General features: G+C 37.6%; 1 protein-coding gene across 12 annotated transcripts in view; it reads left to right on the plus strand.

Annotated features, from left to right (window-relative positions):
- BCAS3 (BCAS3 microtubule associated cell migration factor) overlaps positions 1-24,284 on the plus strand; it is a 586,860-nt gene that overhangs the window by 6,117 nt on the left and 556,459 nt on the right. For all 12 annotated transcript variants that reach the window (XM_071210528.1, XM_071210535.1, XM_071210533.1 and 9 more), the window contains 2 exons: positions 3,586-3,661; positions 16,650-16,756. In XM_071210528.1, the coding sequence (XP_071066629.1) occupies positions 3,586-3,661; positions 16,650-16,756 (183 nt within the window). The remainder of the gene's footprint in view (positions 1-3,585; positions 3,662-16,649; positions 16,757-24,284) is intronic.

Raw genomic sequence — 24,284 nt, forward strand, 5'->3', positions numbered from 1 at the left:
ACTAAATTATTAATTATGTTAGGTGGGAAATTGGGGGCTGCTAAAACTGATAGGGTAAATACTGGAAACTAGATGATTAGTTTTCATGAATATTATGCATTTGAAGGGGTAATAAGCTATTAATCTATGGAAATGGCCGTGAAGATTTTGATCAGAGTTAACTATAGATAGGAAGTTGTAGGCATCTATCTAAGAATTAAAGCTTTCCATCAACAAATTTATATTATCTGTCCCCTGAATGCAAGTCATTTGGTAGTTGCTGTGGACAGAAAGCAGAAGATCAGGCAACAGACATTTATTTGTGCACCCACTATGAGTCAGGCATTGTGCTAAGTTTAGGGGATACGCTCTGCCTATCTTTAAGTCTTCATTGTCTAGTACAGGGGTTGCTAATCTTTCTGTAAAGGACCAGATAATAAATATTTTAAGTTTCGCAGTTCATCAGTATCTTGCAACTTTCAACTTGCTGTATCACAATAAAACTTTCTTTATGAAAACAGCTAGTGGGCTGGATATATGCTCAAATATAAGTTCCATAATAAAGGTATAAACATAGTGCTGTGGTAGTATATAGGAAAGAAAATTAACTCAGTAGGGGGACATCAAAGAAGGTCACATAAAAGATGCTACTTGAATTGTGGCACAGCAGAATAAAACTTAATCCAGGGTTGATAGATTGAGAATATGGGGGCAATGGGATCACAGTAGGTGCTTACTTGTAAGAGGAATTGTTTTGAATTTACATTTTGCCCATCAGGCTTTGGGTAGCTTAGTGATTAACAGCACAGACTTTGGTGTTAGATCTGGCTTTATTTTCCAGCTGTACATCTTACTTGCTCTGGACAAGTTACAAATCCTTTCTAAACATCAGTGTCTTCATCTGTAAAATGGGGATAATCATTGTATTCATTATCATTTTGTTTTGAGGCTTAAAGCATGTCATGTATGTAAAACAAAGTAAAACGAATATTAAGTAATCTGTTTAGGAGAGAGCATGAGGAGAATGCAGAACCAGGGTTAGAGATGTAGATATACTGCTTATGATAAGTTGAAATAACCACATGAGTCAAGGACATTACGCTTTCTAATTGTAATGGTAAAACATAGGCACTTTAGGAACTACTGATTGTGTTTTGCCTAGGAAAGCAATAATGAGAGTAACTTTTTGATACATTAGACATTTTCTTTACTGTTTGGTTGGCTTTCTAATGCCCCCCCTTCCCCCCCCCCCCATTTAATCCAAACTCCTGCATTGATACTTTGCAGTTAGCCATTTGGAAACATATTTTACATTGATGTCATGGAGCCTAGAAATTATTCTCTGGATCTCCAAATAGAACCCTATAGAGAGAATGTGTTATTGAACTGGACATCAGCTTCTCCAGCACTCACAATTTGGGTTAATTCCAGTTGTAGTCAACAGGTAGCATTGTTGTCTGGTAGAAGCCTTTAGAATATCTATTTAATACTGCATATTATGGCCTTTACTCTTTGATCTAGTAATCCCACTTATGAAAATGTATTGGAAAAAACAAAGAAATTTTAGGTTCAGAACTTTTCAGTATAGTTTGAAATGTTCACATTTTCAGTATGAAAAATTGTAGCTAGCCCAAATGCCAGTAACAGGCAAATTATTATACATGGTTCCTGTAGAATAATTTGCTATAATTAAAAATTATACTTTTGATGACATCATACTGTGGAAGTTATTTTATCAACAGTGGAAAAACAGAAGAAAATAACATAGAATGGTGCAGTGATTATGGTTGTCTTTTCTCTGTGATCTTTTGTAAAAAGATTCTATGGGCATACATATGTTTGTTGGAAAGCAGATAAGGTATGAAAGCAGAAATAAGTAAACCTTGTCAGTAATGGATTGAAAGTTCTGACTCTAAATAAGAGGGCTACAGCAGTTGGATCTTGGTTGAAGGAGAATGGAAGGCTAATAGTAAGCTATAAAAAAAAATAAAGAAGACCCTGTATCTGCTAAGAAAAAAGGAAAATTTGAAGACATGGCAAAAGTATACAAGCCTTGTTATGAAACCTTATTTTGCCCTGAAGCAGAGGCCAAAAGAAGTTCAAAAATCCTAGAGCACTGAAAGGCCTTCTTAAACCTTGTTCTTGTTTTGTTCTGAATATCACCCAGAAATCAAAGGAACTGGGAGATGGTTGAATAACACTGCAGATGATAATAAAGCTGCTGAGCTGAGGAAAATTTTGGAAATGATAATACATTACCAGGTTAAAGGAGCACTTGAAGTAGGAAAAAAGGAGGTTGTCCTAAATGCAATGTGTTATCCTTTATTGGATACTGGAACAGAAAAAGAAAATTAGTGGAAAAACTGATGAAATCCAGAGTCTGTGGTTTAATTAATAGTAAGGCACCAATATTAGTGTCTTAATTTTGACAGGTGTGTCATGGTAATGTAAGATTAGATTAGATTACATAATTAATATTTGGAGAATTAACTGGGTGAAAGTATATAAGAACTCTGTACTGTGCTTTCATCTTCTCTGTAAATCTAAATTTATTCCAAGATAAAAACTTATTTTAAAAAGAGAGAGTTGTCTAGGAAGAAAAGAGCAAGACCAAGAAGGAAAAGGAATAAGGTGAGGATGAGATGGTCAAAAATAAAGTTGAATTAGTTGGTTCTAGTGCAGGTTTCCCTCTTTAAAGGAATGAACTGCCTTTATATGGCTTGTTTTTAAAAAAGACAATTGAAATATAAGGGTGTGTAAGATAATTTTTTGTATACCAAGCCTAGTTCTAAGATAAAAAGTGTTTTTTTCAGTAGCCATTAACCTTTTATGGTATGTAAATTGGCATGGAAATTTAAATCAGATCACATGTAACACATTATTTATGGGATGATAAGTTTTGTATGTTTTCAATACAGCACAAATTAAGTAATTGTTATTTGAACCAAGTACCATTCTATAATTGGAAAAAAAACCACAAAAAACAATTTTCAACTGTTTTTGTTGATATTCTGAGTACTTCTTAGTGTATACAATCTTTTGAAGATTTTAAACAAAACATATATGTAAGGGAGAATGGCTCCCTTTGAATACTGATGCATATAGTTGACACTTTTCCTATGACTTCACAGCTAATGCTTATTTTTGTGATTCTTGCATGCTTGCAGGAACAGGCTGAGAGGTTGGATATGAAAGCCAGATAAGAGACTGAAAAACTAATACTCTTGAAAAGTCTAAATAGTGTGTTAATTGTCTGATTACAAACCCCTGGGAACTAAATACAGTTTTATTTATGTCCTAAGACTTATTTGTTGACCAATTTAGGAGTACTTTTTGAATGCGTTTGAATAATAGTGATGCTTCTTAATGGTCTATGATCTTTGCATTTTAAGTGCCTGCAAATTTTTAGTAGGTATAAAACCCTTTTTGAGCAAGGCTAAAATAGGTCAGATAACTTTCTTTGGGAGTAATAATGTTAAAAAATGTTTTAGTTACCAAAATAGGAGAGGAATAGGGTCAGGTTTATTTCAGTTATTCTGTTTTGAAAATCATTTAATATTAGAGCTATAAAGTATATTTATTTAAATGTTTCTGTTTAATATGCAGGCTTACAGTGGAACACCTGTAACAGAAGAAAAGGAGAAAATAGTCTGGGTCAGATTTGAAAATGCTGACTTAAATGGTATGGCTTTAACTCTTTTTGGAATATGAAGTAAATGTTTGTTTGGGGTTGACCTGATTCCAAAAAGAGAACCTTTGCTTTAGTCAGATTACTTCTCTTAAAATAATATTTTAGTTTTAAAATAAATTCCTTTTTAATTTAAAAAGTAACATAAGCACAATGTAGAGATTTCATTAGAACAAATATTGTATTGTACAACAAATCTTAAAGTAACTAACTCAGCATGTTTAGCCTTCATCTAAGTAAGGTGTTTAACCTTAAACTAAGTAATGTAAAAAATTTCCTAGTAAAGGAAATATTAATTCATGTTTGGTCACTTGTTTAGGATTTATAGCTGAAAAATAATAATTAATGTTGAACTTTCTAGACTTTGAAATTATTTTTTCTGAACAGTGTTTTTGCCTGTCCAAGGCCTGCTTTTTCTCAGATATATTCCATTGCTCCTGCTCTCTCTTGCAAGGGGGTAGATTGTTTTGTATTTATCAGGTATGATGTTTGTTTCCTTCTGGCTGAGTTTGGGAGGCACTGATAAGTAATTGAATGGGAGGATGGGTGGAAAGGAAAAGTATTTTTCCCTCTCCCTGTCAGTAGCTACATTTCCTCCTTGGCTCTAACTTCACTAGAGTAGCCCCACTGGTTTTCCACTTCTGCTAGGTGACTACAGCCCCCCTGCACTCCTCCCTTTGACTCCCCAACCTAGAGGTGGTAGTGGTTTCCTGCTATTGCTAATCTGATAGTTGCCTTATTTGGCTTCTCAGCTCTTCTTTCACCTGTGTAACCATGTCTCTACATCAAATTCTGTTATAAATACAATGAATTGTTTTCATTTCCTACTTGGACTTGACTGATAAACTTTTTTTTTTATAAAGTATTTTAATTTTTTTAAAGATTTATTTATTTATTTATCCATTCCCCCCCCCCCCACTGCCCCACCACCCTGCCCTGTTGTCTTTTCTCTGTGTCTATTTGCTGCATCGTCTTCTTTGTCCGCTTCTGTTGTTGTCAGCCGCACGGGAATCTCTGTTTCTTTTTGTTGCCTCATCTTGCTGTGTCAGCTCTCCCTGTGGGCGACGCCATTCTTAGGCGGGCTGCACTTTCTTTTGCACTTGGCGGTTCTCCTTACGGGGCGCACTCCTTGTGCGTGGGACTTCCCTACACGGGGGACCCCCTGTGTGGCACGGCCCTCCTTGCGCGCATCAGCACTGCGCATGGGCCAGCTCCGCGTGGTTTGAACTACAGATCTCCCATGTGGTAGATGGACGCCCTAACCACTGGGCCAAGTCCACTTCGCAACTGATAAACTCTTGAGTATTTCCTTTGAACCCCTTAAAATTTGGTGTTTTATCTTCTTTTTATGGTTATTGTCCATGAGGAGAGTGGCTAAGTAGCACTTGTACAATTTGGTGTCATTTGAATTTTGGACTCTACTTGCTGGCTCTTTCATTATGACAACTTGTTGGGCTCTTTTTGTAGGGAATAAAACATTTGTATGCATGCTTTTTAAAAAATTTCTCTCCCCTTCCCTCCCACCCCCCACCCCAGTTGTCTGTTCTCTGTGTCCATTTTGCTGCATGTTCTTTTTTGTCCGCATCTGTTGTTGTCAGCGGCATGGGAATCTGTGTTTCTTTTTGTTGCATCTTCTTGTTGTGCTAGCTCTCCGTGTGTGTGGCGCCATTCCTGGGCAGGCTGAACTTTCTTTTGTGCTGGACGACTCTCCTTATGGGGCGCACTCCTTGCACGTGGGGCTCCCCTACGCGGGGACACCCCTGCGTGGCATGGCACTCCTTGCATGCATCAGCAGTGCACATGGGCCAGCTCCACACGGGTCAAGGAGGCCCAGGGTTTGAACCGCAGACTTCCCATGTGGTAGATGGATGCCCTATCCACTGGGCTAAGTCCGCTTCCCTGCATGATTATTTATATCACTGATATAAACATTTCTAGAAATCATTGCTTATTTTGGAACAAATGACTGAAAGTAGAAGTAGTAAAGGTCTAGTCCAGTGTTTCATAAACGTTTCCTACCGTATTTTTCTTTTTTTTTTTTCCCTTCCCCTGCCTTGCTGTTTTTGCTGTCTGTGTCCATTTGCTCTGTGATCTTCTGTATCTATTTCTCTTTTTTGTCTTCTCACCTTTCTCCTCTAAGATTCGCCAGAATTCGATCCTGGGGACCTCTTATGTGGAGAGAGGTTCCCTGTCAATTGCACCACCTTCCTGGTCTCTCCTGCGCTTCACCTTGATTCTCTACTTCATCTGTCTTTTGTTGTGTCATCATCTTGCTGTGTGACTCACTTGCACGGGCACTGGCTCACTGTGCAGGTACTTGGCTCACCACGCAGGCACTCGGCTCATGACGCAGGCACTTGTGTGGGCACTTGGCTCACCGTATGGGCACTCGGTTTGCTGCACAGTCATCCATGTGGGCACTTAGCTCGCCGTGCAGCCACTCGGCTCATCGCGTGGGCACTTGGCTCACTGTGTGGGCACTTGGCTCACTGTGTGGGCACTTGGCTCACTGTGTGGGCACTGGCTTGCTGTGCAGGCATGCTTTCTCCTCTTCTTTTTCACTAGGAGGCCCCAGGGATCCAACCCAGGTCCTTCCATATGGAAGGCGGAGGCCCTATCACCTGAGCCACATCTACTTCCCCCATAATTTTCTTTTGACAGGTTATTGTGGTTTTAATTTCTCTTTCCTCTTAAAATTGTCGAATTTTCTTTTTTACTAATACGTTCTTCCTTTCTCTTAACAGCAACTATCCACATCTTCTGTTATCACCATTTCTTTTTTTTTAAAAGATTTTATTTATTTTATTTCTCTTCCCTTCCCCCCGCCCCCATTGTCTGTTCTCTGTGTCTATTTGCTGCATGTTGTTCTTTTTTTTTTTTAAATTTATTTATTTCTCTCCTCTTCCCCCCCACCCCGGTTATCTGTTCTCTGTGTCTATTTGCTGCGTCTTCTTTGTCCGCTTCTATTGTTGTCAGCGGCACGAGAATCTGTGTTTCTTTTTGCAGCATCATCTTGTGTCAGCTCTCTGTGTGTGTGGCACCATTCTTGGGCAGGCTGAACTTTCTTTTTTGCACTGGGTGGCTCTCCTTATGGGGCACACTCCTTGCTCATGGGGCTCCCCTGCGCAGGGACACCCCAGTGTGGCCCAGCACTCCTTGCGCGCATCAGCACTGAGCGTGGGCCAGCTCCACACAGGTCAAGGAGGCCCAGGGTTTGAACCGCGGACCTCCTATGTGGTAGATGGACGCCCTAACCACTAGGCTAAGTCCGCTTCCCACCATTTCTTCTTGATTTCAGACTTTTCTTTCCTTCCTAAAAGTGTATTTTTGTTTTGTGGATGTCAGAATGTATTAGAGTACTTTCTTGATTTACTAACAAAATGTGGTCTTGGTCTTGAAAATATTAATACTAGAGGATAGCAAAAACTTGTACAACATATTCAAAATAAATATTAAAGATAACTTTTGAAAGAATAGGTTCAGATCAGCAGTAAAAGATAATTTTAAACACACAAAATTAGCATATTAAAAATGTCATCAAAATAATCTTTACTAAAGCAAAAGCTGTAAGCTCTTCTTTTTGTTTTTTGTTTTTAACTGCAAATAAGAATTGCTGAGATAATTTTTCATAAAGTCTTTTCTTTATTGGAAATGTAGGTGGGTCTTAATTGAAAATAATTTTAGTATTATGGTGCCTTATTAAACTTATGGTCATGAACTTAAATCCCATATACCAGCTGATTTATTAAACTTTTAATTAGTACATTTTCCTCTTAAATATTTTTGCATACTCACATATCCTTTGGTCTTTCCTTCAGATATCATATTTATCTATTATATGAAATTTTGGCCCTGAGGCATTACACTTTTTATTTTCTCTGTCCGTAGGGGTATATGCATGTGCGAGTGTGTACCTTAGTGTGTTTTAAAAAAATACAAATTTTATCAAGATATTTGATCACCCTTACTTCTCCAGTCTCTTATAGTATTTCTTGAATTTGTCTCTTATTTGTGCTCTTTCTTCAAGTATGTTTTAGTCTGAGTCTTTGTGTGTGGCAAACCTTCTGAGACCCTCACAACTGAATGAAAATTTGGTTGATGGGAAGAGAAAGTAAGATTCATTGGTTCCAAGTTCAACATCTCCCTAAACAGGGCTAATAAGGACTAATTTCTCTTGCATTAGACTGAATTGCGTGATCAGCCAGTCTGTCCTCTGGTTGTGCCTGTTGGAACTCGGGTGTAATTTGTTGCCCATTGACCTTTGCCCTTCACAATAACCTAAGGGGGACACTAGAGTGATTTTTCTGACTGATACCATACCAGTTTAGTTCATGGTGGAGCAGTTATGGGAACCTGGAGATTGCATTAGGTATTGAGCAATTAAAGGATTCTCTTTGTCAAGTTGGAGTTTTTCTGGCAAAACAACTTAAAAGCTTATTAACTTTCTATAGAATTAAGTATTTAGTTAAACTCTGTTAACTGTTAAAAGTCTTAGTGTTTGAATTGAATCCTACTCTGATGTTTGCTGTCTTTTTCTTCCAGCAGTCCTGGAGCTCTGCTCTTCTATTCTGCTCCTTGCCTCCAGGTTGCAGCCCAGTTGATTATAGTTTATTGTGTTTGGAAATGTCATAGGAAATGAACAATAGGAGATACTTCTAAGGGACATGGGCTATTGGGCTTCTACAGTCCTGGATCTTCCCAGGTATCTCCATTCCTAATTAATATACTGACTTTGGCTTGGTGTTGGATAGAGACTTCTTCTTTTGGAGTTCATTAGAAAACACAATCAACCAATCCTTGGCTTCAGGTCATGGTTCTCTTTCTGTTTTTATACCTAAGCTTGTTTCTTTTGAGATACCATATGGAAAAAGGCTTCAGAAGTAGCTAAAACAATTTAATATCCTGACATTTTTCTATCACATTTCCTAAAGATGAGCATATAGTTTGAATTCCAGCATATATCAGTTTAACTGTCTGGTTTGGTACAGTATAACAAGAATTTTTTAGTTCTTTCAACTTTCTTGTTTTTGAGGAAAATTGGCCTATCCTGACTTGGCCAATTCTAATATAAAGGTCTTTCTCCTATATTACTATACTTAGGTGTCAGTGTTTATATTCAACAGGCCTTTTTTCAGATGTTAGTGAGTGGTTTAAGTAAAAATGGGGGATTTTTAACCTAATTATTCCTGGGAAGGCAGGAACTTGACACTCCTAGTATTTTTTCCTCTTGATAGTACTTCTCTCTGAATGTTTGTTTCTCTTTGTTGACTTTGCTAAGGAGGTTGGAACAGTGATTGCTCAGATTCTCTGTTCATACTTTTATAGTCATGTCATTAAAGAGGGAAAGGTGTTCATTGGGAGATCCAAATGGCTAATTCTGGGTCACCTGCCCCTTGTTGCAATAGTTGCTGTGACTAAGCATGTAGTACTAGAATTGACTCAGCTCATCATGTGTCTATTCCTGTACTTGGTTGGGGATAAGAGGTACCAGAAAGGGGGAGGTTAGGAGTAGAAGTCTATGAGGTACACAAAGACAATAGCTACTATAAGCTTCCATTGGTCTAGTGTGCTTGGGTTCTCGTTTCAGAAACCCCTTAGGTATCTCCATTTACATGTCCCATGAATGCCTTAAACTTTGATTCTTTTTTCCCTTTAACTGTCTTCCCTTACTGCTACATTCCAGCCTCATTTGCCTTTGAGTTCATTAAAGACACAGTTTTCAAAACTCAGGATTTTTGGGCACAGGTCTCTCTGGCTGAAGTGATCTTTTCTTCCTTTATCTTCATTCACCTAGTTAGCATCTACTAAAAATGATTGCACAGTTTGTAGATTGAGTATTTTCAATGTGTGACTGCTATTAATAAAAACATGGAATACAGAAGAAGCAGACTTGGGAAAAGATTCAGTTTTACTTTACTTGGTATTTGAGGTGTGAGCAGAAAAATTTCATTAGTCCCCTCCCCTGCAATTACAAAAAAGTGTCCTAAGGAAGGAGGACGTAGTGAGTGCAGTAATGGGGGAGATTCACATATAAGTTATGGACAAGGTTTGAAGGATGGTTGACTCAAAGGAAGGAAATGTCAGCTAAAACTACATAGGAATGCTACATGTTTCTATAGGAAAGACTATAAAGTCCATTTTTATAGGTGGAGGAAGAAAAAAAAGAAGCCAGTAAAGAAGATGAAGGCCAGTCAGGAATAGAATAAACAGTGATTGTATGACAGAATGAAAAGATAAAGTTGAGCTTCCCCCAATCAAGATGGCAGAGTGAAAAGTTTCAGGGCTTCTTTTCCCCACAGAAGCTTTGGACAATCAGCAAGAACTGGCAGAAGTATCTCTCAAATCACCAGAAAATAGTTAAAGGACTATAGTAACAGGGAAGTAGTGAATCAAGAAAAAGGCTAAAAGTGGTAGGATATCATGAAGAGCCCTGGCTAGCCCTCCTTACCCCTCTGACTTGGCATAGATCCAGCCTATACTACCAATGTAGATTCCTGGTTCTGGTTCCAGAGGGAGCAGAGTAACCTTCAAGCACATCCTAGGAGCATATATGTCTGTCCTAGTCTATCCAGTGGTGGCTTGAGGGACTCACTGTCCCAGACCTTTCCCTGCAGGTAGAAGGTAGCTCATAGAACTCTCCTACAGAATACAAGTTGTGTTGCCTAGGGCAAGGGATTGCTAGCTCTAGGACATATGATTTAGCATCTGTGGCTGTAAGGAAACTGTCTCCTAGGGAAGAGAGGACATTTGTATCTGTGTAAATGGTTGAATTCCTAGGGTCAAACGTGCTTGCCTAAGACAAGGCTCATGTGTGGGAAGGACCAGAGAGGTCCCTATGCTTTGGTGTGGAGCTATTCTCTAAGCTCATTGTATGGATAAACTCTGAAGGGGAGAGTACTGGCACAGGTCTATCTGCACTAGTGGGAAGATGTTTTCTTTTCTTTGTTTTTTCCTTTTTTTTTTTTGGTAACTCCTGGCATTCCAGGAAAGCTCTTTCATAACATGAGCTGGATGCAAGCATTAGGAAGAGATGCCTTATAGTCTAAATTTCAGCAATAACACATTAAAATATCAAAAGGTCTAAGTTTCAACAAAAGATTACAAAACATACAAAGAAACAGGTAGTGATAGGCCAGGCAAAGGAAAAGATTAAAATTTTAGAAATCATCAATGAGGAGGATCAGGCCTGGGGCATTCCAGAAAATGGTCCTAAATATGCTCAAAGAGACGAAAGAAAATATGGACAAAGAACTAAAATCAGGAAAACGATAGATGAACATAAAGAGAATTATCGTAGAGAGATGGAAATTATGAAAAGGAGCCAAACACAGCTGAAGACCGCAGTAACAAATTGAAAAATTGCTTGAGGGATTCAACTATAGATTGGGTCTTGCAGAAGAAAGAATCAGTGAAGACAATTGACATCATCCAGTCTGAGGAGCAGAAGAAAGAAAGAATGGGGAAACGGACTTTGGCCCAGTGGTTAGGGCGTCCGTCTACCATATGGGAGGTCCGCGGTTCAAACCCCGGGCCTCCTTGACCCGTGTGGAGCTGGCCATGCGCAGTGCTGATGCGCGCAAGGAGTGCCGTGCCACGCAAGGGTGTCCCCCGCGTGGGGGAGCCCCATGCGCAAGGAGTGCGCCCGTGAGGAAAGCCGCCCAGCGCGAAAAGAAAGAGCAGCCTGCCCAGGAATGGCGCCGCCCACACTTCCAGTGCCGCTGACGACAACAGAAGCGGACAAAGAAACAAGACGCAGCAAACAGACACCAAGAACAGACAACCAGGGGAGGGGGGGAAATTAAATAATAAATAAATAAAATCTTTAAAAAAAAAAAAAAAAAAAAAAAAAAAAAGAAAGAAAGAATGAAGGAAAGTGAACAGAGCCTGAGGAACCTGTGAGGCACCATCAAACTTAACCTGTATTCATATTGTGGGACTTCCAGAAGGAGAAGAAAGAGAAAGGAGCAGAGAGAATATTCAAAGAAATAGTGGCTGAAAACTTCCCAAATTTAACAAAAGATGGAAATACATACATCCAACATGCTTAGCATCTCCAAACAGAATATATTTAAATTGACCCAAACTGCTCCATGTTTTAATCAAACTGTTGAATGTCACAGATTGAGAGAATTCTGAAAGCCACTTGAAAGAAGCAACATACCACTTACCAGGGATCCTCAGTAAGATTGTGTAGTATCTCATCAGAAACCATGGATGCAAGAAGGCAGTGGGAAGACATATTTAAAGTATTGAAAGCAAAAAACTGCTGACCAAGAATTCTATATCCAGCAAAACTGTTTGTCAAAAATGAGGGAGATATTGGAAGATGGATATGGCTCAAGCAATTGAGCTCCCTCCTATCACATGGGAAGGTCCCTGGTTTGGTTCCTGGTGTCTCCTAACAAAGACAGTGAGCTGGCATGACAGGCAGGTGCGGCAAGCTGATGTAGCAAGATGACACACAAGAGACACAAGAAGGAAAACATAATGAGAGACACAACAAAGCAGGGAACAGAGGTGGCTCAAGCAATTAGGCGCCTCCCTTCCATGTTGGTGGTCTATGGTTTGGTTCCCAGTGCCTCCTAAAGAAACAAGGAAGATGAACAGACACAGCAAGTGCAAACAATGAAGGGGTGTGGAGAAATAAAAATAAAATAAATCTTTAAAAAAAAAGAGGGAGGTATTAATAAATTTCCAGATAAACAAAAGCTATGAGACTTTGTCACCATTAGATTGGGCCTATGAGAGATGCTAAAGGGAATTCTGCAGGTTGAAAGGAAAAGGACACTGGGTAATTGCCTGAAGCCATATGATGAAATAATGATTTCTAGTAAAGTAAAGATAATGACAAGGCTAAATATAAATAACAGTACTGTTGTATTTTTTATTTATAACTATTTTTTATTTCATATAGTATCTAAAAGTTTAATGCATAAAATATGATAAATCTGGTTTGGACTCATAATGCATGAATATGCAGTTTGTGATAAGAATCAAACAAAGGTGGGGGAATAAAGGTATATGGGAACATAGTTTATGTGTGCTTTTGAAGTTATGTTGGTATCAAAACAAATGAGATTGATACAGAATTAGGATGTTAAATTTAAGCCCTGTGGTAACCACAAAGAAAATTTGTGGTATGCTAAATTGCTAGATGCTAAATTGCAATGCTAAAATGCTAGATGATGTGTTAAATTCATAGAGGCAGAAAGTATAGAGTACAGGTTACCAGGAGGGGTAATGGGGAGTTAAAGCAAAATTAAATATATGGTTTCTGTTTGGGGTGAAGGGAAGGTTCTAGTATAGGTTGGTGGAGTGTACTGCAGCATTGTGAATGTGATTAACTCACTGAATGGTATAATTGGGAGGGGTTGGGGTGGGAATATTTATGTTGTATATATAATTACAACTTTTAAAAAAGATTTATTTCTATTTATTTATTTCTCCCCTCCCTTCATTGTTTGTGCTTGCTGTCTGCTTGTCTTCTTTTTAGGAGGCATCAGGAACCAAACCTGGGACTTCCCATGTCGGAGGGAGGCACCTAATTGCTTGAGCCATCATTGCTTCCTGTTTGTTGTGTCTCTCATTGTGTTTCCTTGCTGTATGTCTTGTTTGAGTTATCTCACTGCATCATCTTGTTGCCTTAGCTCCCCATGTGAGCTTGCTTTCTTGCTCATCTTCTTTAGGAGGCACCAGGAACCAAAACTGGGACCTCCTATGTGGTAGGCAGAAGCCCACCTGCTTGAGTCACATCTGTTTCCCTGATTACAATTTTAAAAAAGATAAAACTAAAGAGTTAGTGACTATTAAATGCAGTACATGATATTGGATGGGAACTAAGAACAGGAGAAAAGGCTCAAAAGGACATAAAAAATACAAAAAGGACATAATAAAAAATTGGAATACAGAATGTATAGTTTTATAACCATTAAATTCCTTGAACTTAATAACCACACTTAAGGTTATTATATAAGTGAGTGTCCTATTTCATAGGAAATGTATGCGGAAATATTAAGTGTTCAGGGATTATGATGTGTGCAAGTCGCTTTCAAATGTTCAGAAAATTGATTGATTGATAAACAGCATATATGGCACGGGTGGTAAATGTTAAAATTGGTGGATCTGGGTATCTGGAGGCCGGAATAGAGTATGTTGGAATTTTCAATTTTCAGTATGGGATTTGTATTATTTCAACTGTTGTGTAAATTTGAAATTTTTTTTTTAAAAAAGCAGGTACAGATGTGGGAACATGTATTTTCAAGGAAGAGGGAAATAAAAACATTGTGAATTGAATTGCTATCCTCTCCCCAAAAAAGAAGCAAAAGAATTAGGATTACTTAAACCTATACTAATTCTAAAGAATGATAAATTTTACAGCATTGTTTCATTCACGAATACTGAAGTTGGATGTACCATCATTCAGAGAAAGAAACCTAGCACAACAAAGTGATTATGTAGAATCTAAAATAAGGGAAAGGAGATTTTGGTAATTAAATGACCTTAGGATTTTTTATTTTCTTTTAAGAAAAGTCTTTTTTTTTACATTAAAAAATTTTTTTTTATTGACTTTGTAATAATATTACATTAAAAAATATATATATATGAGGTCCCATTCAACCCCACCACCACCACCCCACCTCTCCCCCCCCAGGAACACTCCTTCCCATCATCATGACACATCCATTGCATTTGGCAAGTACATCTTTGGGCACCTCTGCACCTCATGGTCAATGGTCCACATCATGGCCCATACTCTCCCCCATTCCATCCAGTGGGCCCTGTGAGGATTTACAGTGTCCGTTGATTGCCCCTGAAGCACCATCCAGGGCAGCTCCATGTCCCAAAGACGCCTCCACCTCTCCTCTCTTCCTGCCTTTCCCCATACCCATCAGCCACCATGTCCACTTTTCTCAATCCAATGCCACCTTTTCTATGTGGACATTGGATTGGTTGTGTCCATTGCACTTCTATGTCAAGAGGAGGCTCAGATTCCACATGGATGCTGGATGCAATCCTCCCACTTTCAATTGTCATCACTCTAGGCTCCATGGTGTGGTGGTTGTCCTTCTTCAACTCCATCTTAGCTGAGTGTGGTGAGCCCAATAAATCAGATTGTAGGTGCTGGAGTCTGTTGAGGCTCAGGACCTGGCTATCACATTGTCAGTCCAGAGATTCAAATCCCCTAAATATATCTTAAACCCCAACACTAACTGCACCTCCAGCACATTAGCATGAAAGTCTTATGAAGAGAGATCCCATCTGAGTCCAGATTCATCACACATAAACACCAGTTCCAAAGAGGGGCCATCTGACCTGGTAGTTAACCCCATCGGCCATGACCATAACTCCCATGGGTCTCTTTTGCCCTCAAAGGAACCAATACCTGGGGGTTGTATCTGCTTTATCTGTCTCTCAGAATCTGCTCAGTTGTGCATAAGGGCAATCCTTCTGACAGCCTCCAGACTCTTTTTTAGAGACTCGTAGCCATATAAACTCATTTCTCCTTTCCATTTCCCCCTTACATTAGGTCAAACAGCATTTTAAGGTCATGTTATTTTATGTAGACAGGGATATTCTGCTGGTCCTCGTTGAACCTTCCGTATAAGGTCATTTTCCAGTTGCATCATCAGTTGGTAGTTGATAGTGGTCCCTCGGTGCCAGGGAGGCTCATCCCTGGGTGTCATGTCCCACGCTGGGGGGAAGGCATTGCATTTACATGCTGAGTTTGGCTTCGAGACTGGCCACATTTGAGTAACATGAAGGCTGACAGGAGGAAATTCCCAGGCACAATGCTGCTCTAGGCCTTGTTTAAGAAAAGTCTTTAATTTATTTACTTTTAGGGTGAGGGTAAGGCTGATGTGGTTAATAAAGTTTTTTTTCTTAAATTTTTATTTTTAAAGAAGCTTTTGATTATGTAAATATTACATCAAAAATATAGGGGGGAGCAGATGTGGCTCAAGTGGTTGAGCACCTGCTTCCCACATGGGAGGTCCCATTTTTGGTTCCTGGTACCTCCTAAAAACAAATGAAACTATAAGCAAACAAAGGGAAAACACCAACTCAGGGGAACTGATGTGGTTCAGTGGTTGAGTGCCAGCTTCTCAGATAAGAGGTCCCAGTTTCAATCCCCAGCCCCACTCCCTTCCCCTGCTATACTTTCCCACTTTCCCTATTAATATCTTTCATTAGTATAGTAAATTTGTTACAATTGATGAAAACATTTACTTTTTTTTTTAACTTTCTATTTTCATATAATTTCAAATTTACAGGAAAATTGCAAAAATAATTCGGAAACAATACTTGGAACTCCAAAATACCCCCTATCCAGATAGCCAGATTTATCAACTGTTAGCATTTTGCCACAGTGGTTATACTCCCTTTAGTTTTGTTTTTTCTAAATAAATCAATTTTATTGATACATATTAATAAAGCAAAGTATACAAATCAGTGGTATTTGGTATAATCACATAGTTTAGTTGTGCAGTCATCACTTTAATCATTTTAATAATAATAATGAAATACTCTATGATTGCATTACTATGAACTAAATATATTGTGTAACATATTGTGTAATTCCATTTATATAAAACGTAAATACAAACCAATTTATAAAGGTGAAATCTGAGTAATGGTTATGTAAGGCTAGGAAGACATACCAAGGAGTATGGAGTTTTTCCTTTTGGAGTAATGAAATAGTTCTAAAATTTTTTGTGATGATGAAAGTACAACATTGATTATACACTTTAAATATCATATGGTATGTGAGTATATCTCAGTAAAACTACTTAATAAATAAACAATTGTGCCAGAATAGCCAGAAGCACATTTACATTTAAATGATGTTTTCCAGTTACTTCTACTCTTGCTTTCTACTGATCATTTAAGTATTTGTTATTTTGATGGCATTATAGAAAGGCAGTTTTTGTCCTGATTGACATTATGTCTTTTTAATTTGCTTCTTTGTTATTTAATTCCAATGCAGATACATCAAGAAATCTGGAATTCCATGAAATACATAGCACTGGGAATGAGCCACCTTTGCTGATTATGATTGGTTACAGTGATGGAATGCAGGTCTGGGGCATCCCTGTAAGTAGGAAGGTGGTTGCAGCCCTAAAATATAATACTTTCCAGCATGTAATTTAGGTGAAATCTGGTTTCATCCACTTATTTCCCAAGCAGTCGCTAAGGACCTGCTATGTGTACAACGCTATACATACCAGGTACTGGCAATGAGGGCAAGTTGCAAATCATAGATACTCTAAATGACTTGTTAAGCGAACCAGGAATTGTGCTAATCACTTTATATGCAAGATCTCATTTTTTTCCTAGATGGTAACCCTATTAACTATAATAATAAATAATAGTTATTTATATTATAATAATAACTATTATTATTATTTACCCCATTTCACAGAAAAGGAAACTGAGACTTGGGGAAATGGTTTTGTTTTATTTAAAATTAACTGTCACTTAAAAATATGAATTTTTGGAATGAGTTAATACAGTCACATGGTACAAAATTCAAGGGGTACAAAGGGTAAAAAAAAAAAATCTACCTTCCACTCTTTAAATTTATCTTTTATTGTTTGGTTTTGTATTCTTTAATTTTTTCATATTATGATTTTTTTACCTCCCACCTAGCCCCCCATTTCTCTTCCTGGAGACAACCCAGGATTTCTAGTTTCTTATATATTTTACAGATATATTTTATGGAAATAATGTATACATATATGTCTCCCACCCTTTCCTTCCTTAACAAAAGGGAACATATTACACAAATTGGTTTGTGCTTCAGTTCATAATGTCAGTATTCAAACAACTTCCTCACTCATTTAAAAAAATTATTTATATTTTAATTGTGGTAAAATATACACAAAATAAAAATGATTTTAATCATTTTAAATGGACAGTTGTTTGACATTATGGACACTGATAATAACTGTAAATTTCACTTATCTTTTTTTTTTCAGACTATTTTCATCATCAAAACTAATATTCATACTCATTTAGCATTCTCCATTCTCTATACCCCCTGGTAACTACTTTTCTGCTTCTGTCTATGAATTTGCTTATTCTAAGTATTTGATGTAAGAGATATCATATAATATTTGTCCTTTTGTGTCTGGCTTATTTCATTCAGCTTGATGTCTTCAAGGTTCATCTGTTTTACCAGGTATCCATACTTCACTTCTTTTCATGGCTTAATAATATTCCATTTTATGGATATACTACAATTTGTTTATCCATTCATCTTTTGATGGACTTTTAGATTGCTTCCACCTGTTAGCTATTGTGAATAACACCACAGTGAACATTGGTGAACAGCTATCTATCTGGAGTCATACTTTCAGATTCTTTGGTGTATTACCTAGGAGTGGAAATACAGGGTAATACAGTAATTCCTATGTTCAACTTTCTGAGGAACCACTGTTTTCCACAGTAGCTGCAACATTTTACATTACTATTAACAATAAATAATAGCCACCCTAGTGGGTGTTAAGTGATATCTCATTGTAGGTTTAATTTGTATTTTTCTTTTTTTAAGATTTATTTATTTTATTTATCTCCCCTCACCTTATTTGCAGTTGCTATCTGCTCTCTGTGTCCATTTGCCGTGTGCTCTCTGTGTCTGCTCGTCTTCTCTTCAGGAGGCACTGGGAACCTAACCTGGGATCTCCCACGTGGAAGAGAGGTGGTCAATTGCTTGAGCCACCTCAGTTCCCTGGTTTGTTGTTTCTCTCATTGTCTTTCCACTTTGTGTCTTTTTTTGTTGTGTTAGCTTGCCTTCTCCAGGAGGCACCAGGAACAGAACCTGGAACCTCCCATGTAGGCAGAATCCAAGTCGCTTGAGCTACATTCGCTTCCCTGCATTTTTCTAACAGCTAACGATCTTGCTCATCTTTCCATATACTTATTGGCCATTTGAATATCTTCTTTAGAGAAACATTGGTTCAAATCATTGGTCCATTTTTTATTGGGTTGTTGCTTTTGTTGTTGAGTTATAGGAGTTCTTTAGGCATTCTGGATATTAAACCCTTACCAGATATATAGTTTCCACATATTTTCTCCCATTCTATAGGTTGTCATTTCCCTTTCTTGATAAAGCCCTTTGATGCATAAAAGTTTTTAATTTTTATGAAGTCTATTTACCTCTTTTTTTCTTTTGTTGTTCATGCTTTTAGTGTAAAATCTAAAAATCCAGTGCCTACTACAAGGTCCTAAAGATATATTCCTATGTTTTCCCGTATGAGATTTATGGAATTAGCTCTTGTATTTAGGTTGTTGAGCCATTTTGAATTATTTTTTGTATATGAGGAGAGGGAAGGATCCTTATTCATTCTTTTGCATGTGAATTTGCAGTTGTCCCAGTACCATTTGTTGAAGAGACTGTTCTTTCCTCATTGTTTTGACTTGGCACACTTGTAGAAAATCAACTGCACATAGACTTGTGGATTTACCTTTGGACTCTCAATTCTATTCCATTGGTTTCTATGTCTATCCTTCTATCATTATGCCAGAACACTGTTATAATTACTGCAGCTTTGTAAGTAAGTTTTGAAATCTGTAAGTGTGACTCCTCCAATATTGTTCTTCTTTTTCAAGATTATCTTGGATATTTGGGGCCCATTGCAATTCCATATGCTTTTGAGGATCGGCCTTCATATTTCTGCAAATAAGGCTGCTAGAATTTTGATCAGGATTCTATTCAATTCCAGATCACTTTAGGCAGTATTGACATCTTAACAAAATTAAGTCTTCCAGTCCAGGAACACAGAATGGCTTTCCATTTATTTAGATCTTCTTTAATTTCTTTCAACAGTGCTTTGTTGTTTTTTAGCGTACCAGTCTTACCTCCTTGGTTGAATTTATTCCTAGGTATTTTATCCTTTTAGATAGTATTGTAAATTGAGTTGATTTCATGAATTCCTTTCCAGATTGTTCATTACTTGTGTGTACTTCTGCGTGTTTCTCTTGTATCCTCTAACTTTGCTGAATTCATATATTAGATCTATTAGCTTTCTTGTGGATTCTTTGGGATTTTCTTTAGATAGGATCACGTTACCTGTGAATAGAGCTAATTTGACTTCTTCCTTTTCATTTGGACACCTTTTATTTCTTTCTCTTACTTGACTGATCCGATGAGAACATGCAGTACAATTTTGAATAACAGTGGTGACAGTGGACATCCTCATCTTATTCCTCATCTTAGGGGGAAAGTTTTCAGCCCATACCATTGAGTATAATATTTGCTATGGGTTTGATTTTTGTCACATGCCTTTCCTGCATCCGTTGAGATAATCAGGTGTATTTCCTCTTCATTCTATTAATGTGGTATATTACATTGATTTATTTTCTTATGTTGAACAATCCTTGCATTCCTGGAAAAAATTCTACTTGATCATGGTGTATAATCCTTTCAATATACTGTTGGTTCTGTTTGCCAATTTCTTGGAGGATTTTTGTGTCTGTATTCGTTATGGATATTGGGCTATAATTTTTCTTTATCTGGTTTTGATATCAGGGTATTGCTTGCCTTATAGAATGAGTTATGAAGTAATCTGATATTTGTGGCAAAATTTACTGGTAATTGTGACAATTTACCAGCCTCTTCCTCCAACTCTTCCCTGGATACTGTAGAGTGTTCCATTAGACTCCAAAATTTCAAAATACTTGATTCAGACCATTTTGCCAATTGAGTAGTTGTTTTGGTGGAGAATCTGATTCCTGGAGCTTCATAGTCCAACATCTTTCCACAGTCATCTTCTCATTTATTTTTACAGCTGAATAAACAATTGATCTTTAGTCATATTTCCAGTGCCTCCTATAGGAATTGGTCTATTCAAGGTTTCTACTTTTCAGGCCAATTTTTTTTTTTTTTTTTTGAGTGAATGAAACAATGAACAAATGAAGTCTTTATCTTAAGTCAATGCTGATCATTTGTATTTTACTGGGAAGATACCCATTCCTTCATCCATCTCTTTGTATTTAATTGAAATTCTTACTGTTCCCAGGTTAGATCTCCTGAATCTTTCCTTCATGTCTATTATCTTTTCCCTCATGATTTCTGTCTCTTCTTTTAATGTTTGCTCTGTGTTTTAATGTGTTTGATCTTACAGACCAGTAAACATCTCTCAACTGGGCCTATGCTCTTCTTCCTTCATCAACAGAATTTTTTAGTTCATAAATCATGGTTTTAGTTCCAGTCTTCTTTGTGCCCTACTTTTTGTATTTCTTTCAGTGCTCTTTACATTGTCTTATCCACATTATCCTTTGTCTTCTCCAGCAGCTGTGTTTCAGTAAGGGTCCATTCCATTGTTATGCTTAGTCCTCCTCTCTACCTGGGCCCCTGTGTGCCTTGTAATTTTCCTTTGTTTACTCATAGGACCTCAGATGTAGCTGCTGGGGCAATGGAAATGGGCAAAGTTCTCTTCCTTTTGGGGATACAGCCTTCTACCACTCATCATTCATGTGGTTCTGGTGGGGAGCTCACTGCAGATCATAGCTAAAATGGCTCATGCTTATAGAAGAGTCCATGAAGTTGAGCTTCTCTCTGAAAAGTCTTTGAAAACAGATTATATTCTTTTAGCTCTCTAAGTATGCATACAGTCTCTGTAATTTTAAAACTGGTTTTTATCATCTTCTCTGTTAATACTTTCCTCCATGTCCTCATGACTGTAAATGCCACCTATATGCTGGTAACTCCCAAATTCACATCTCCAGTCCAACCCTCTTTTCCAAACAACAGACTTATACATCTGACTACCAACTCAGCATCTTCACTTGAATATCTAAGAGATACCTGAAATGCAACATCAACAAAAGTTCTTTTATATATGTGTATCTATACAGGGTAAATATAGGTCAAAGTGATTGCGTTTGTAATTTTGATAGATGTTTTTGCTTGTTGTAATCTTAGCCCTATAAATTATCTAAAAGAGAGGGGTGAAAAAAAAAAAGAGAGATTGGGGTGAGGCATGGAGCAATGCAACTCAGATATTTTAGGGACTACATAGTTTCATTTGCTTCACTTATATTCCAGTGTTTGGCTTGGTATAAATATAATAAATCTCCTGCAGATGGAGAGAATTCTAATGTGTGGTTCTGTTCTGGTAGAAGGCTCAGGGTCAATAGAATTTGTTTTTAGCTTTAAGAAATGTACTTACCAAACTTGTTTGTAGTTCCTTGCATGCCTGTGTTTTGGCCAGAAGTTTTTGCTTAATTTCAAAACATGATTGATTATTAAGAGATTTAAAAGCTGATATATATTACCTCAGATCTAAAGGAATTTGGTCTCAGTGGCATGAGTTAAGTAATGAACACATTTGACTTAATAATTCTTTAATATTTTAAGTACAAAAATGTTATCCTTTGATCAATCACTTAGAATGAACTTCCATTCTAACTATATGATTATGTAATGTGTTATTAGAGGTGTAATAATGTAATTATTGTGAATTACATTATTATGAATCTAGGATTTGGAGATTTTTTTATTTTTTAATTTAAAAAATTTTTTAAAAGGGTATTTATTTGAGGTGGGAGCTTATAGACACCAGGCCATAAAGCATAAGTTGCTTCCCTCACCAAAGTCTATGTGGAGCAAGATGGCTGCTGAAGTCTGCGAGGGTTCAGGCTTCCTGGGTTCCTATGTTCCTGGGGTTTGCTTTACTCTGGCTTCAAGGTTCCTTCTTTCCTAGGGCTGGCTTCTCTTTCCTCTGGGTGTTGACTTGCCAGGTCTTCAGCTTTAAACTCTAACATCAGAAATCTCCAATTCTGCCTTTTATCTGTGAGTCCACCCTTGGTGGGTGGGGACGCAACACCCTAATCATAACTCAGTCATGCCCAGGTACAGATCAGATTACAAGCATTATCCAGTATTTCTTTTTGGACTTCATCAATTATATCAATCTGCTACAGTCACATTAAAAAATATAAGAGGTTCCCATATACCCCACTCCCCACTGCTTCCCCCACTCCTCCCACATAACCAACCTCTTTCATCAGTGTAGCACATTCATTGCATTTGATGAATACATTTTGGAGCACTGCTCCACAGCATGGATTATAGTTTACATTGTAATTTACACTCTCCCCCAGTCCATTCAGTGGGTTATGGCAGGATATATAATGTCCTGCATCTGTCCCTGTAATATCATTCAGGACAACTCCAAGTCCTGAAAATGCTCACATATCTCACCTCTTCTTCCCTTTCCCCTGCCCTCAGCAATTTGTGTAACCACTGTCTCTGCATCAATGATACAATTTCTTCCATTGCTAGAGTTACAATAATTCTGTAGTAGAATACTGGTAAATCCACTGTAATCCATACTTTATTCCTCAGATTGGGAGTTTTGAACTTCTTTTTTTTGAAAGCTTGGTTTTATTTTACAAAGGTAGAGGGATCCTGATGGCATGTCATGGAATTAGAAGTGTTAGACGTTTTTTTATTGCTTTTTGGAATGTTTAGTACCATTTTTCAAGACCCTGCAATATTCTTTGTAATTTAGGTATCATTCAAAAGACCCTTTTACACAAGGGGCTTAAAATTTGGCAGTTTTTTTTTTCCCCTACCAAGACAAGTTCTGATTAAGAATGGGTTTATACCAGTCTAGACAGACTAGAAGTTAACTTTAAATACAGAAAAAGTCCTGTTCACTTGAAAGGAAAGACCTACTTTTTAAATGGACACTATCTTGTTTTTAAAAGAAAAACAAAAAACTAGTTCATTTTTTTGTTCTAAGTGACCTCTGTCTGGAATGTTTGAGAAGTAGTTAATACTTTTTGGTATTGAAGTAATGGGTAACTAAAATGGACTTTCATAGTATTGACTGTAGAAGGGGCCTCTACAGTATTGACTATATATTTTTATAAACTACTGGTAAGGGATTTACCCAGTTGTTATATACATGTTTTCAGCTCTCTCTAGGGGGCCATGTCCTACATTTGCATGGATGGATGCATGCATTGCCTAGTCAGCTCACTTAAAAAGCTCTTGCACTGGTATTAATCTTGAACCTCTGTACTTATCTCCTTTTTAGAGCAGCTTCTTAGATTATTTAAGCTCTTAGCATCTTCCACCACAACATGTTGCCCCTAGAGAGGAAATTGTTAGTCCATTTGTCCTCCAGTTTTAAGGGGCAAGAGAGTATTGACTCCCATTGCTTTATCTTTTCTCTGTAGGGTTCAGGTGCACTGGCTAAGGCAGAACCCCAAATTCCAAGGCTCTTTCTATCAAATTGGACCTCTGGTAATGGGTACTTACTTTTGTGTTACTCATTGATCAAATGTGGTGATTGAGTAGCAACATGACTTGTATGATGCAGCTTTGCCATTGAAGCAAGGTTCATTGAAGAAAACTGTGCTATTAAAAAACCTTATGAGCATTTCATTTGGGGGGGAGGGAACATGAGCGAAGTTTTTCATGTTGATTTCAAGTTTTCCTTATTTTACAATTTTAAACAAAAGCTTTAATTTTTTTTTTTTTTTGCACTCCTCTTTTGAGCTTGTACCTGGAAAAGTATGTCTTGCACTGTTTGACCTTCTGAGGGATCACTTTAACAACCTCCAAACTTTGTACAGTGGTTATTTTCCCCAGTTGTATGTTTTTGAGACA

This window comes from Dasypus novemcinctus, chromosome 21 (assembly GCF_030445035.2).
Source record: "Dasypus novemcinctus isolate mDasNov1 chromosome 21, mDasNov1.1.hap2, whole genome shotgun sequence".
Taxonomy (NCBI): Eukaryota; Metazoa; Chordata; class Mammalia; order Cingulata; family Dasypodidae; genus Dasypus; species Dasypus novemcinctus.